General features: G+C 44.9%; 1 protein-coding gene across 1 annotated transcript in view; it reads left to right on the top strand.

Annotated features, from left to right (window-relative positions):
- LOC309564228 (alpha-1-inhibitor 3-like) overlaps positions 1–15,349 on the top strand; it is a 91,605-nt gene that overhangs the window by 54,975 nt on the left and 21,281 nt on the right. Inside the window, exons 6-9 of the mRNA XM_082268855.1 lie at positions 6,161–6,317; positions 11,173–11,247; positions 12,478–12,640; positions 14,168–14,373. Coding sequence (XP_082124981.1) covers positions 6,161–6,317; positions 11,173–11,247; positions 12,478–12,640; positions 14,168–14,373 — 601 coding nt within the window. The remainder of the gene's footprint in view (positions 1–6,160; positions 6,318–11,172; positions 11,248–12,477; positions 12,641–14,167; positions 14,374–15,349) is intronic.

Raw genomic sequence — 15,349 nt, 5'->3', positions numbered from 1 at the left:
TTGCAGCTTAAGGGGGGAACAGTTGGGGGTGGTAAGAACATGGCTCATCTGTGTGTTTATACTGCCCTCCAAATACATGTGTAAAAAGCCCTAAAAGCAATCCCAGAGATATTAACTCGATATCAGACTGTAAAGCCAATAATGACAGTGGCTGTCTAGTGTTGAGCGAACACGGACTGTATTATTCGTGTTCGTACCGAATAATTGGATTTTTGTTACCCGAACACGGACCCAAAAACTTTACTGTATGTTCGGGTTTAAAATCCGTGTTCGGTCATTTTTATTTCCTGTTTTGTATGTAATGGCGCGCTTTTAATGGCGGGCTTTCAAAAGCCAATCAACAAGCGTTTAACTGGTGTGCCTTAAGCCATCCCAGCCATGCCTACTAATGTATTAGTAGCTGTGATTGGCCATCTGAAGCATGTGACCATGTCTTTATAAGTTCGAGAGCCCCAGCGCGCTGCGTCATTCTGCTGTAGTTTAGGGAGAGAGCACACATCATACGTGCTGGCTGCTGATTAGGGACAGACAGTGAAAAATTGTATTGTGTCCGAAAAGAATGCAGGGACAGGTCGGAGTGTAGGCAGGGAAAGTTATTTGAGCATATTAGGGACAGGCTGGAGCGATTAGGCAGGGACAGTCTACCTCGATTTTGCTATGTGGGGGGGGGGGGTGGTGCAGTGAATGATCTTTTTGGCCTCACTTGAGCCCACTGAGGAGGAGGAGGAGGAGGAGGAGGAGGGAGAAAAAAATCTATTTTTATCAGTCAGTTGTGTGCACCATTCATCAGCTATATTTTACTACAAGTTAAAGGGGAATTCCCCCCCCCTCCTTCATAGCCTGCTTGCTGCTGACTCTCTCTGAGCTGACCATGACATAAGACACTGCTGTGTTGTTCACATGTGCTATTGAGTGATTTTCAATTTTATACATTTTTTGCTATTCCGCTATTCAATATACACGCTTTTGGGTTAAAAAAAATAAAATTGTGGCATAGTCTGTACTAATCTATTTAAAAATTACAAACTTAAAGGGGAATTTTCTTTTTTTCCCCTTCATAGCCTGCTGCAGAACTGACCGTGACATAAAACATAAGACACTGCTGTGTTCACATGTGCTATTGAAAACTCATCAATTTTACATCATATTTTCTATTCCCCTATTCAATCTACACCCTTTGGGGTAAAAATAATTAAATTGCGGCATAGTCTGTTTCGGTACGTGTGAGATACACCTTCCAAATTTTTGGGGCGCATCTTCCATCGCCGAGGATTGCAGGGTGCTTCAGTTTGCCTCCTGCCTGTTCCGAACTCCTCCTACTCATCTTCCTCATCCACATCCTCCCTTTAGGGTACAAAAAATTGTAATCGGGGCCTAGTCTGTGTTTGTACGTGTGAGATACACCGTTTTATAAAGTTTTTCTATTCCGCTATTCAATATACACCCTTTTGGGGTGAAAAAAATTAAATTACGGCATAGTCTGTATCGGTACGTGTGAGATACACCTTTTAAATTTGTTTGGCGCATCTCCTTCCACCGCCAAGGATTGCAGGGCGCTTCAGTTTGCCTCCTGTTCCGAACTCCTCCTACTCCTCTTCCTCATCCTCCCTTTACGGTACAAAAAATTGTAATCGGGGCCTAGTCTGTGTTTGTACGTGTGAGATACACCGTTTTATATCCTTTTTTCTATTCTGCTATTCAATATGCACCCTTTTGGGGTGAAAAAAATTAAATTTGCAGCATACTTTGCATATTTGACTGTGAGATACACCCGTTGTATTTGTATACTGTTTTTCTATTCCGCTATTTAATAAACACCCTTTTGGGGTAAAAAAAAAATTAAATTGCGGCATAGTTTGCATATTTGACTGTGAGATACACCCGTGCGATACTGTTGTTGTTTTGTTCCGCTATTCAATAAACACCTTTCTAGGGCAAGATCATAAATTACAGAAATATGAGGAGACCGTCAAATATGGGCCGTGGCCTGGGTCGTGGTGCTGCTGGTAGAGCTCCTGTTGCAAGGAGAGGATGTGGTCGATCTGTGCCAGCTACACGCACAAGTGAAACACCTTCCTCAAGTGTGAGTAGGCGACAGAACCTGCAGCAGTATTTGGTAGGGCATCATGCGCCTCTAGAAGTGATGAGGCCAGAACAAGTAGAGGTGATAGTAGATTGGTTTGCTGCTGACAGTGCCTCCAGTTCCTTCACATTGTCTCCCATCCAGTCTACTGCTGAAAGGTCAGAGTTGGCACCTGCAGCCAATGTCCAACCGTCTTTCACCTCACCCCCTTGCAAATCAGGCAAGCAGTCTGAGCCCCAAGTCATGCAGCAGTCTCTTCTTCTTTTTGATGACTCTGTCAGCAGGGTTTCCCAGGGCCATCCACCTAGCCCTGCCCCAGAAGTGGAAGAGATTGAGTGCAGCGATGCCCAACCACTTATTTCTCAAGATGAGTACATGGAAGGACCATCGCAGCACGTCTCCGATGATGACGAAACGCAGGTGCCAACTGCTGCGGCACTCAGAATTGTGGAGACCGACAAGGAGGACAGGGGTGAAGACTGGGTGGAAGATGATGTGGAGGACAATGAGGTCCTCGACCCCACATGGAATGAAGGTCATGCAGGTGACCTGAGTAGTTTGGAGGAAGAGGCGGTGGTCGCACAGAGCCACCAGCACAGCAGAAGAGGGAGCAGGGTGCAGAAGCGGAGCGGCCGTGCCCTAGACACTACGCCTGCTACTGCCCAATGCAGCAAGGGACCGAGCGCACCAAAGCCAGCTCAAAGGAGTTCTCTAGCGTGGAAGTTCTTCAGAAAATGTGCTGATGACAGGACACGAGTGGTTTGCACCCTGTGCAATCAGAGCCTGAAGCGAGGCATAAACCTTCTCAACCTGAGCACAACCTGCATGATCAGGCATCTAAGTGCAAAGCACAAGCTGCAGTGGAGTAGACACCTTCAAAACCAAGAAAGGTCTCTGGCTCCTCCTGCTTCCTCTTCTGCTGCAGTCTCGGCCTCTTCATCCACCTCTGTAGTGATACCGGCACCTGCCACCCCACAAACAGATGATCTGTCAGCAACACCACCACCTGGGTCACCAACAACCATCTCCACAATGTCCCGTGGAAGCGTTCAGCTTTCCATCTCCCAAACACTTCAGAGGAAGAGGAAGTACCCCCCTACCCACCCGCGATCCCTGGCCCTGAATGCCAGCATTTCAAAATTCTTGGCCTTTGAAATGCTGTCATTCCGTCTGGTGGAGACGCACAGTTTTAAAAGCCTTATGTCGGTGGCTGTCCCACAGTACGTCGTGCCCAGCCGCCACTACTTTTCCTGGCAAGCCATCCCTTCCCTGCACAACCAAGCGGGGGAAAAAATCAGGTGTGCACTGCGCAACGCCATCTGTGGCAAGGTCCACCTAACTACCGATACGTGGACCAGTAAGCACGGTCAGGGGTGTTATATCTCCCTAAGGGCACACTGGGTAAATGCAGTGGCGGATGGGCCTGAGGCGGATAGCAATTTGGCGCATGTCTTCCCACCACCGAGGATTGCAGGGCGCTTCAGTTTGCCTCCTGTTCCTAACTCCTCCTACTCTGCTTCCTCATCCTCTACCTCCTCCTCATCCGGTCAGCGTAACACCTTCACCACCAACTTCAGCACAGCCAGGGGTAAACGACAGCAGGCAGTTTTAAAACTTGCCTGTTTGGGGGAAAAAACCACACACCGCTCAGGAGTTGTGGAGGAGCATAGAACAGCAGACAAATGAGTGGTTGCTGCCAGCGAGCCTCAAGCCCGGCCTGGTGGTGTGCGATAACGGGCGAAATCTCATAGCAGCTCTGGGCCTAGCCGGTTTGATGCACATCCCTTGCCTGGCGCATGTGCTGAATTTGGTGGTGCAGAGGTTCCTTAAAAATTACCCCGATATGTCAGAGCTGCTGCAGAAAGTGCGGGCCGTCTGTGCGCACTTTCGGCGTTCTCACCCTGCTGCTGCTCGCCTGTCAGCGCTGCAGCGTAACTTCGGCCTTCCCGCTCACCGCCTCATATGTGACGTGCCCACAAGGTGGAACTCCACCTTGCACATGCTGGAAAGACTGTGCGAGCAGCAGCAGGCCATAGTGGAGTTTCAGCTGCAGCACGCACGCGTGAGTCGCTCTGCGGAACAGCACCACTTCACCACCAATAACTGGGCCTCCATGCGAGACCTGTGTGCCTTGTTGCGCTGTTTTGAGTACTTCACCAACATGGCCAGTGCCGATGACGCCGTTGTCAGCTTAACTATCCCACTTCTATGCCTCCTTCAAAAAACGATTCGGGCAATGATGGAAGAGGATGTGGCACAGGATGAGGAGGAGGAGGAGGAGGATGAAGAGGTAACATTTCCAAGGCTTTCAGGGCAGTCATTCGCAAGGGGCTCCGAGGGTGGGTTCCTGCACACACAAACGCCAGGGACACAATTGTCCAGCAGGGGCACAGTTCTGGAGGATGAGGAGGATGAGGAGTAGGAGATGGAGGAGGAGATGGAACCATGTTCACAGCAGGGTGGCACCCAGGCCAGCTCATGGCCATCACTGGTGCGTGGCTGGGGGGATACAGAGGACACAGACGATACACCTCCCACAGAGGACAGCCTTTCGTTGCCTCTGGGCAGCCTGGCACACATGAGCGATTACATGCTGCAGTGTCTCCACAACGACTGCCGAGTTGCCCACATTCTAACTTGTGCTGATTACTGGGTGGCCACGCTGCTGGATCCCCGTTACAAGGACAACGTACCGTCCTTAATTCACTCACTGGAGCGTGATCGCAAGATGCGCGAGTACAAGCACACGCTGGTAGACGCGATGCTGCTGGCATTCCCACCTGACAGCGGGGCCACAGTGGAAGCACAAGGCCAAGGCAGAGGAGGAAGAAGAGGTCGCCAACGCAGCCAGGGCACCGCCAGCACCTCAGAAGGCAGGGTTAGCATGGCCGAAATGTGGAAAAGCTTTGTCAGCACGCCACAACAAACAGCAGCACCAGCAGCTCATATGGAACGTCTTAGCAGGAGGCAGCATTTCACCAACATGGTGGAGCAGTATGTGTGCACACGCCTACATGTAGTGAATGACGGGTCTGCCCCCTTCAACTTCTGGGTCTCCAAATTGGGCACATGGCCTGAGCTTGCCCTTTATGCCTTGGAGGTGCTGGCGTGCCCTGCAGCCAGTGTATTATCTGAACGTGTATTTAGCACGGCTGGGGGCGTTATCACAGATAAGCGCAGCCGCCTGTCCAGAGACAATGTGGACAAGCTCACGTTCATTAAAATGAACCAGGCATGGATCCCACAGGACTTTTCCGTACCTTGTGCATAATAGAGATGGTTACCGACCTTACCCAGCCATTGTTATATTTTTGATCTTTCTCACTCTTTTGGGGTGTACCCTAATTTAAAATGACTGAAAAAAAGCAGTGTTGGCTACCTCGTCCCCCTCCACCGCCGCTTCCACCTACACCGCCACATCCACCGCCACCTCAACCTCCCTCCTACTCCATATGGGCCTCGTCCTTCACAGATGAAGAAAATAGTTTTATGTTTCTGTTTTTTTTTTGTTGTTTTAAGTTATTTCCCTATCCACATTTGTTTGCAGAGCACTTGCCATGCTCTTAACTACGTTTTGCTGCCATTTGCAGCACTCTAGCCCTTTCCATTGGTGTTTTAGAGCCATTTTAGTGCCTGAAAGTTGGGGTCCCCATTGACTTCAATGGGGTTCGGTGTCCGGGTAAAGTTCGGAAAAAGTCTGGGACACGGACCCGGACTTTTTTTTCAAGTTCGGCCGAACCCGCCGAACATGGACATCCAGGTGTCCGCTCAACTCTATGGCTGTCTAATCTCTTCCCGCAGTGCAATGCTTAAACAGAAAATAACTATGCTAAGTAGAGAGATGACCGCAATAAATCCTTCACAGCAGAGCTGCTGCAATACTGCCCCATGTGTACTGTACACTTGGCCATGGATGATCATTGGCTCTGGTACTACAACCGATGCCGAGGCATCCTATGATCCTCAATCACCATTTTGTCAGTTTAACCTAAGTGTATTTTAGGAAGTATATTGTGATAAATAGCTTAGGTTATTAATAAAAGGTCTACTAAATATATTTCTTGGTCTATCCTACAGGCTAACTGCATTTGTAGTGAAGTCCTTTAGCAAAGGGCGGCCCTACATATTTATAGATGAGAGTCACTTAAAGCAATCTTTTGCCGGGCTTCAGAATATTCGTAAAGAGACTGGCTGCTTCCGTAATGTAGGAAGACTACTGAATACTGCTATGCAGGTAATTTTAAAATCATTCCTATAAAATGACATATGCAAATTGTGATATAATGTTTATCATAGACATGGTTATATTATAAAGACATAGGGGTTGACTTACTAAAGTAAAATAGATTGTGCACTTTGCAAATTGCAGTTGCACTCTGCAAGTGCAGTTGCTCCAGAGCGTAGTAAATGAGCAGAAGCTCTGCTGATTTCCATCAGCCAATCACATGCAAACAAACATTCAGTTTTTTTTTTCTTGCACATGAGTGGGTATTCTTTGCCAAATGAAGCTTTACCTCATTTACTAAGCTCTGGAGCAACTGCACAGTCTATTTGCCTTTAGTAAATCAACCACTTAGTACCCTCTATGTCCAGATTTTTATGTTTTATTGGCTTGGATCATAATTTTTTTTCCTGCAATCACATTTCATAACATCAGTTTCCATATATTCTATCCTTATCAGCAGTGTAAGAAAATGTCTTTGTATAAGTTAAACAGTTTATTAAAGTATACAGGTGCATCTCATAAAATTAAAACAGCCTCAAAAAGTTAATTTATTTCAGCAATTCAAATCAAAAAGTGAAACTCATATATTTTATATAGATGTGTTACACACAGAGTGATATATTTCCAGCATTTCTTTCTTTTAATTTTGATGTTTATGGTGATTATGATTATTAGATTACGTAAGACCAATAAAAAAAAAGGATTTTTAATACAGAAATGTTGGCTTACTGCTGAGGTGTTATGGAAGCCCAGGTTGCTTTGATAGCAGCTTTCAGCTCGTCTGCATTGTTGGGTCTGGTGTCTCTCATCTTCCTCTTGACACTACCTCACAGATTCTCTGTGGGGTTACTATCAAATCAACCTTGTTTTCCATAACACCTTAGCAGTGCCACAGGCTGATCGCCTCAATGCCACTCCGCATTGATGCAGTAATTCATGCAAAAGGAGCCCCGACCAAGTATTGAGTGCATACTGTACTGTACATGGACATACTTTTCAGTAAGCCAACATTTCTGTATTAAGAATCTTCTTTTTATATTGCTCCTATGTAATATTCTAACTTTCTGAGACATTGAATTTTGGGTTTTTACTAGCTGTAAGTAGAGATGGGTCAAACACCCACCTGTTCGGTTCACAGCTGAACTTCTCAACAGGGGAAATGTTCTAACCCGAACAGCCAACCCCACTGAAGGGAGCTAAACAGGAGAAATCAAAAGTTCCCATTTTGAAGGCTTATATGCAAGTATTTGGCCATAAAAGTGGTATGGGGGTCTGGGTACTGCCCTGGGGGACATGGATCAATAATAAAAAAAAAAAAAAAAAAAGCTCTTGTTAAATGCTTCCCGTGGTCTGCCTATTCACGGTTTGACAGTTCTTATATAAGAAATGGGCAGGTCCGCGCCGATGACATCACCTGGTGGCCCCAACCCTCATGACGTCACCGACCCAGCATGCACCAGTCTGTGACATCACGAGGGGATGGGATCACCCGGTGATGTCACCGGTGTGGCCTCTCCCATTCCCTGTATAAGAATTGTCAAACCGCAAATAGGCAGACCGCAGGAAGCGTTCAACTACAGCAGAGATTTTTTTTGGGGGGTTAGCAGGTGCACCAGGCGGTGTGATTGACGATGGCTTTACATCAGGGGACACTATTTTTTTATTTTTATTTTTGAATAAAGGACTTGTCAAAAACTGTCTTGTGTGTTTCTTTTTTTATAGATGAAGCACCCTACAAAGGTAGGTGCTAGGTAAAAGCATAATGGGCTTTGGCTGCCTAACAGCAGGGCCATGATTTTCAGCTGGACTGTCATGTCTGTCAGGTGCGGCTACTGAGAGGGGAGTCTCCCCACTGGCTCCATGAGAGGATTCTCATTGGGCAGTGGAGGAAACCCAATCAGTGGCCCATTCAGGCCTGTATCTACCCCAGAAGGCAGATTCTGCCGCAGAGGATTCTGGGAGTGGGTATAAGTTTAAAGGGAATGCATGCCGCAGCGTCTTTGGCGGGAAGCAGAGTCCCAGGAGAGAGAGTACGGCTGTCTCTCCTCCTGTCAAAAGGATCGGGTGTCTTGGATGGCTGCCTGAGAATATAGAAGGGAGAGCTGAGCTGAGCTGCAGAGAGGATCCAGTGTGCCAAGGACCAGTGGAGAAAGAGGGGTTCAGTTCCAGGAAAGCCTTCCAAGGTTGTGAGTACTGTGAACTGCCCCTGGGGTCTGCCTAGTGTAGAGGGGACCACTCCGGGGAAGGTCCCAGGGATCCTGGAGCCTGCAAGTGTCAAGGGGGTTGCCTAGTGAAAGGACCCTGAAGTGTTAAGAGGGCTGCCTAGTGAGAGGACCCTGGAAGTGTAGAGGGGGCGCCAGCGGTTGGGCCCTGAAGAGTCAAGTGTGCAGTGTTAAGAGTTGCAGCAGTACTAGCAGTTAAAAGGAGCTACCTCAGTCAGTGAAGGGCTGGAGGGAGTCATACACAGGACTTTGGGGCTTTGTCAAGAGTCAAGAGTCAAGGATCATTACAGTCCTGGATCTTCTGAGTTAACCAAGGAGTTAAAATCGAAGTTTCAGCACTTTCAGCAGAACAGTATTTAAAGCGCCAGGAAGCATTGGTCGGAATTCAGCTGGCGTCAAGACAGCGCTAATAGGCATTTTTCTACAAAGTGTCCCAGTTAAACCTAGTTGAGCCAGAGGAGTATCCCACTCATTCCCTTCTCCCATCCCCATTATAAAATAAACAACTCAAACCAAAGATGTCGGAATGGTCATTGTTTCAATTCTCACACTTGGGTTTTCAACTTAAATGTGTTGGAAGTGTTTCCAGTAACAATGGCAGACCCACATCAGGCTCAATGCCTGGAAATATTGCTACATACATTTTTTTGGTGAATAGGTAGGGGTAGGATCTACCCGATACCAATTCACATATGGGGGGGGGGCGGATCTATGGGCCCCCTTGTTAAAGGGGGCTTCCAGATTCCGATAAGACCCCCAAACTGCAGACTCGACAACCACAGCCCAGGGAAGAGGCCCTTGTGCCCATCAACATGGAGACAAGGTTCTCTGGGGTGGGTGGGGCACATCCTCCCTTTCCCAGAGTACCCGCCCCATGTTGAGGGCATGTGGCCTGGTATTGTTCAGGAGGGGGGGCTCGCTCGTCGCCTCCCATGACCTGCCAGGCTGCATGCCCGGATAAGGGCCTGGTATGCATTATGGGGTGGACCCCACATTCAACTGACATCAGAAGGGGGCAGTGCCATCGGGTAAGGTTGCCCCGCCCCTTGCCTATAAAAGAACTGTCAATGCTGAAGAGCGGGCATACAGCGAGTAGCCTCTTAGGAGGCAAAGCTTTTTTTTTGCAATTTTTCTATTTTTTAGTTTGGTGGGAGTCGTGATTGACTTGTGAAAAACAGTTTCCTGTGGTTTTTATGTTTTTACACTTTTTTGTTGAATGGGTAGGGGTACGATGTAACCAAAACCCGTTCACATAGGGGAGGGCCGGGAACTGGGGGCCCCTTGTTAAAGGGGGCTTCCAGATTCCGATAAGGCCCTCACCCACAGACCCCGACAACCACAGACCGGGGTTGTCAGGAAGAGGTCCTTATCCCTTGTCCCCCCCTACCCCAAAGTACCTACCCCCCCATGTTGAGGGCATGTGGCCGGACTCTAGTCGGGCCACATCTGGAGTATTCCATCCAGTTCTGGGCACCGGTCCTCAGAAAGGATGTGCTGGAACTGGAGAGAGTCCAGAGAAGGGCAACAAAAATAATTAGGGGAATGGAGGACATCAGCTATGAGGAAAGATTACAGGCATTGAACTTATTCTTTCTGGAGAAGAGATGCTTGAGAAGGGATATGATATCAATGTACAAATATTGTACTTGTGACCCTAGCATAAGGAACAAACTTTTCAGAGAAAGGGAATACAATAAGACACACGTGGCCACTCACTAAAACTAGAGGGAAAACGGTTTAACCTTAAAATACGTAATCTTCCCCAAGCAGTACTATCGGCAGGGAGCATCGATAGTTTCAAAGAACTATTAGATGGGCACCTTAAAGACCACAACATAAAGGGATATACAATGTACGGTTAACAGCAAACACACACACACATCATAGGTTGAACTGGATGGATTGATGTCTTTTTTTAACCTCACAAACTATGTAACTATGTGGCCTGGTATGGTTCAGGAGGGGGGGGGGGGGGGCGCTTGCTTGTCTCCTCCTTTCCTGACCTGCAAGGCTGCATGCTCGGATAAGGCTCTGGTATGGATTGTAAGGGGAAACCCTGGGCCGTTTTTTCATTTTTTTTATCTGTATTGCACTACATTTTTTCCTTTAGAATTGTCAGTATTGCTGCAGCAGGCTCCATACAGTGTACAGGAATTTTTCACTTTTATGGTTTCATTTAAGCGTCATTAAAATCACTGCTCCTTTAAAAACAATTGTTTTAGAAAAATAAAAATTAGCATTGATACATGTCCCCCAGGGCACTACCCAGCCCCCCATACACTTTTTATGGCAATAACTTGCATATAAGCCTTTTTCAATAATGACTTTTGATTTTATATGTTCCTGTCCCATAGACTTTAATAGAGTTTGCATGTTCACTAGAACTTTTTCCCTGTTCAAGATGTTCTGGTGCGAACCGAACAGGGGGGTATTCGGCCCATCCCTACAATCAACTAAAAAAATAATTTATAAGGATACAAACTCAGTGTTATGATTGAAACAAAGACTGTACAACTTCTTGGGAGTGTGTTCATTCCTAAATAAAATAAAAAGTATTTCTTCTTCATTGTTCTTTTCCTTAAACCTGTTCAGCAAAGTTTCAGTCCATACATGTTAGACATAACCATTGGTCTTTTTTACAGGGAGGAGCAAAAGATGATGTCTCCCTTTCTGCCTATGTGACAATGGCTCTGATAGAGGCCGGTGTATCTCTGGAAGTAAGTGATCATCAACATTTAAAAATATTAGTACATTCCAGTATATGTTGTACCTATCCAAGAGAAAAAGGGATCATGCTAAATTATTTCCAAGCATAACACCTTTTTTTCAACCAATTGTTTAATAGTAGGTGTTGTTAGAATGTGTGTATAGTTGGCCACTGGTGTTTCATTGCAGTTATTGTTAGATTGTAACATGTCACCGTCGAGGCATGAGTGACTGGGCTTGTAGCAGCTCCCATCTATGTTGTTTTATATAATCGATTTATGCCTAAGCAGGATATCTGATATGACTTTTAGTGGGGTAGAGTAGAAAGTACTATACATATTGACAAAATATGTGGATGGAAATTAGGGATGATCTCCAATTTTTGTCGACTATGAGTTCAACGCAATCCGTTTACCAAATGGGTAAACTAAATAGCCAGTTTCGGCCAGTTCCCCCACCTGCTAAACTTTCAGCTGCTGAACCTGGAAGTCATTCTTTTAGTAGTGGTATTTCTACCGCCACTAAATAACTTCCCGCTGGTTAATTGCTAGGGTGCTGGGCTTCACAGCTCCACTGGATGACAGGAGACAGGCTTGTCAACAACAACATGGTCACATTTTAACAACATGAACAAATTTCCCATATGATTTATATAACTCCTCCTTCTATATTGAGGGCCAATAAGCCAAAAACAAGAAGTCCCTGAATGATGGTCAATGATCCCCCCTAAGTGGTATTCAGCCAGATCTCTTTTTTTTGGTTTTGTATAGAAAGGGGAATAGTTAGCACCTCTTTCAGATTTTTATTATTGTCTGTATCACTATCCCCTCACTATGTGTCCCTTAAAAATCCAGGTTTGTGAGCTGAATTATTCCTAGCCCCTCTCTGGATTGCCTTCTACACACATTTTGAAGCAGATTTCAATAGGGAATGAATGCCACCATTACAGTCACCATTGGTCTGTATGGAAAATCATTTCAGGGAGGGTAAACAAGAAGGTCAATTCATAGTATTGCCTTGGGTGTCAAAGGGAGTAAGTTATAGGAAGGTTTCCCAAGAAGAGACACAGATGACATTATTTTTAAACTGAGAAAAACGTTTTGGCTGCAGTTCTATTTAAAATGTATTTACCAAATTGCAGATTTTAGTCATATCCATCACATCATCATGCATCTTTATCCTCTTGATTACTCTTCCCAATTTTAAATGAGGAAATGCTTAGTCAATGTATTTATTTCTAGGATCCTCTGGTCAAAGATGCAGTGTCCTGTCTGCGGAAGGCTGTTGTGGATGTGACCAATGTATACACTCTGGCCCTGCTGGCCTACACCTTTACGCTATGCAAAGAGACAGAACTCAGGGAAGCTATATTGGACAAACTGGAAGAAAAAGTTATACGAGAAGGTGAGGAAAAGATTTACTAAAATTATTCTAGGCAGAAGTCAATGTATACTTTAACTGAACATTTTTAAGATCATTTTTAAAATGTAATATATTCAATTGAAATCCTTCTTTGCACCCCTCTTCTGTTGGGACTAAAACAGTGAGTGCACTGATTAATAAAAGGGGGAAAGGATCAGATAAAAAATAAATTACCCTGTAAGTGGAAAGCCTATTAAAAGTTGGGTTTAAGCCGATTATATATTATTTATGTTTATACGCTTCAAAAAATTTAAAATACTATAGGTACTGGTGAAACCAAACATTTATTATATGATATATGTTTAAAAAACCAAATCAAAGTCACAGTGATAGGTGAATGGGTGTAAAATAAACAAACAAAATGGTCAAATAACATTCGATGTGACTTTCCAAATAAACATTAAAATAAAAGTCCATTGAATAATGTGATCCAAAATGTGAAAAAATGGTGAAGAAAGTCCAATTAAAAATCAAGGTGATGATGTAGTGTTCCCTCCACCGGGTGAAATGCCTCCTTACCTGGCGGAAAGAAGGTAAGTGCCTGATAATGATATTCTAATATGGAAACCGGTGCTCTATTTCCACCTGCACACGTGCAAGGTCACCCAGGTGATAAATAAATACAAGCCTCTTACCAGATGTAAGAGACAATCAAGCCTCTAAATATCCTGATCATGAGGATGCTTCTTTAACACCATGGATGGATGAAATCATTCGCACTTTCTTCCCTCTGTATATACCAACATGTGTCTCCTATCCTTTTGGGGTGATGGACTCCCCGCGATGTTCCAACGTACATAAAAGAATGGATGGGACTAATAGTGCATTACCTTTTGTATGCAATTTATTGATATACAGATTTGCACTTACAGTTAGGTTGAAAGTTCGGGCAGAAAATCAATTATTGACAGGCTGAGGATCTCTAGGTGCATCGGGTCCGGCTGCAGCACGGACCGCCGATGACGCAATGACGGCACACTATTCCTAAAGGATTTCTCCTATTGTGCATTTTAGGTTACACTTCAAAATATCACAGAGGAACAAAGGATGATATAGCCACAAAGAGGCTGCCCACCCCTATTAATACTCATAGTTGTGTCATGGGATGTACAATAAACTCATATACTATAAATGTGATGGTCAAGTGTCACCAAAATGTTGGCCATATAGTGTTTGACAAATAATTAGCAGTGAATTTTGGTTTGAGAGAATTGATGTCTATTTTCAGACCTTCTCTCACTAAAACCTTGGACTGAGCCATATGAGTGGGTAAGGGGGGGGGGGGGGGGTGGAGAATTGCCTAATTAATTAGGTATACTTGTCAAACCCAGCTCTAGCTTTGATGTTGCAGAATTTTCATTAAATGCCAGTTGTAGTGTCTCCTTTTGTCCTGGCTGATGCCAAACTAAATTCTCAGAGATACTGCACCACTTATAGTAAGGTGCTAAGTTCAGTTGTTAGAGAAAGACAAGATCATAGTGTACTTATGTGGTGTCTTTGTATTTACAGATGGACAGCTCCACTGGGCACGGGATACTGCTCCTCCCGTTCAAGATTCATACTGGTACAGAGCCCCCTCTGCTGAGGTGGAAATGAATGCCTATGTACTCCTGGCTCTACTTTCTGGTCCTAAACCTGACCTGGGCAAAGCTACGGAGATTGTGAACTGGCTGAGCAAACAGCAGAATCCCTATGGAAGCTTCTCATCTACACAGGTGACTGATAGCATTCCAGTGCATTACATATCTCATTACCATTTTCACTTAATATCAAGTCCACCAAAACATAACTACACCATTATGGCTGAACTCTTGTAGATTAAATCACTGACATAACTAGTTAAATGTCTCAGTGACTGCAAGAAAATACATTTTAACACCCAGATGGCCCATCTTTACAACCCCAGCAAAGCCATGGTCAGAGCCAGATTTGAAATGTGCCCCTGCTTGGTTAAAACCGACCTTAGCAGATCACATATATGACTACCTCACTTTCATGTTCAAAAGGAGTAAAAGGAAAGTCCTACATGGCTACAAGTCATGGTGTCTTAGCTACCGCAGTGGGTGAGTCACATACTCCTTCATACCCTGAAGTGCAAAGTATATCCTTCTGTTCCTGGCTTTGAACAGAGCATTAAGAAAGCAAGGAACAGATGAATATCCATGGCAACCTATGTTCCTTTAGTACATTTTTTTGCTGCCCCTTGCATCAGAACGTATGCATATTAAAGCCTGTACTACTGTATGCACCGAAAACCTAAGATAAAAATGTAAACGGAAATAGGTAAAACTTAAAACTTCTGACATCCTAAAAAATTACTGGTGGGGCTTTGTATCCAGATAAACACATCTACAAGTGTGAAAATTGATCTTTCATAGGAATATACAGTATTAAGAACCCATCAGTGGTCTGGCAGCACCATTGTTTGCCATAAAGCTGAGTGAACAATAAGAAAGCCTGGGAAAATGGAGATGGGATTTCATGGTGGTGTCAGGATTAGTGGGGGAGTTTCTATACGGTATGTTGTTCATTGTATTATTTTTGCAGTCACTTTGTCCATTTAGGGTTAGGGAAAAATTCTCTTGATAGGTCACTTTTACCCACTCCCCACTAATACTCTCTATCTATGCTCACCCCTGTTTTTTTTTTTTTTTTTTTCATCTGTTCATCTGTTCATAGCCCTAAGTCTAA

This window comes from Pelophylax lessonae (assembly GCF_965119305.1).
Source record: "Pelophylax lessonae genome assembly, chromosome: 9".
Classification (NCBI taxonomy): domain Eukaryota; kingdom Metazoa; phylum Chordata; class Amphibia; order Anura; family Ranidae; genus Pelophylax; species Pelophylax lessonae.
The sequence above is the reverse complement of the archived record's forward strand: the minus strand, read 5'-3'. Positions and strand labels throughout refer to the sequence as shown.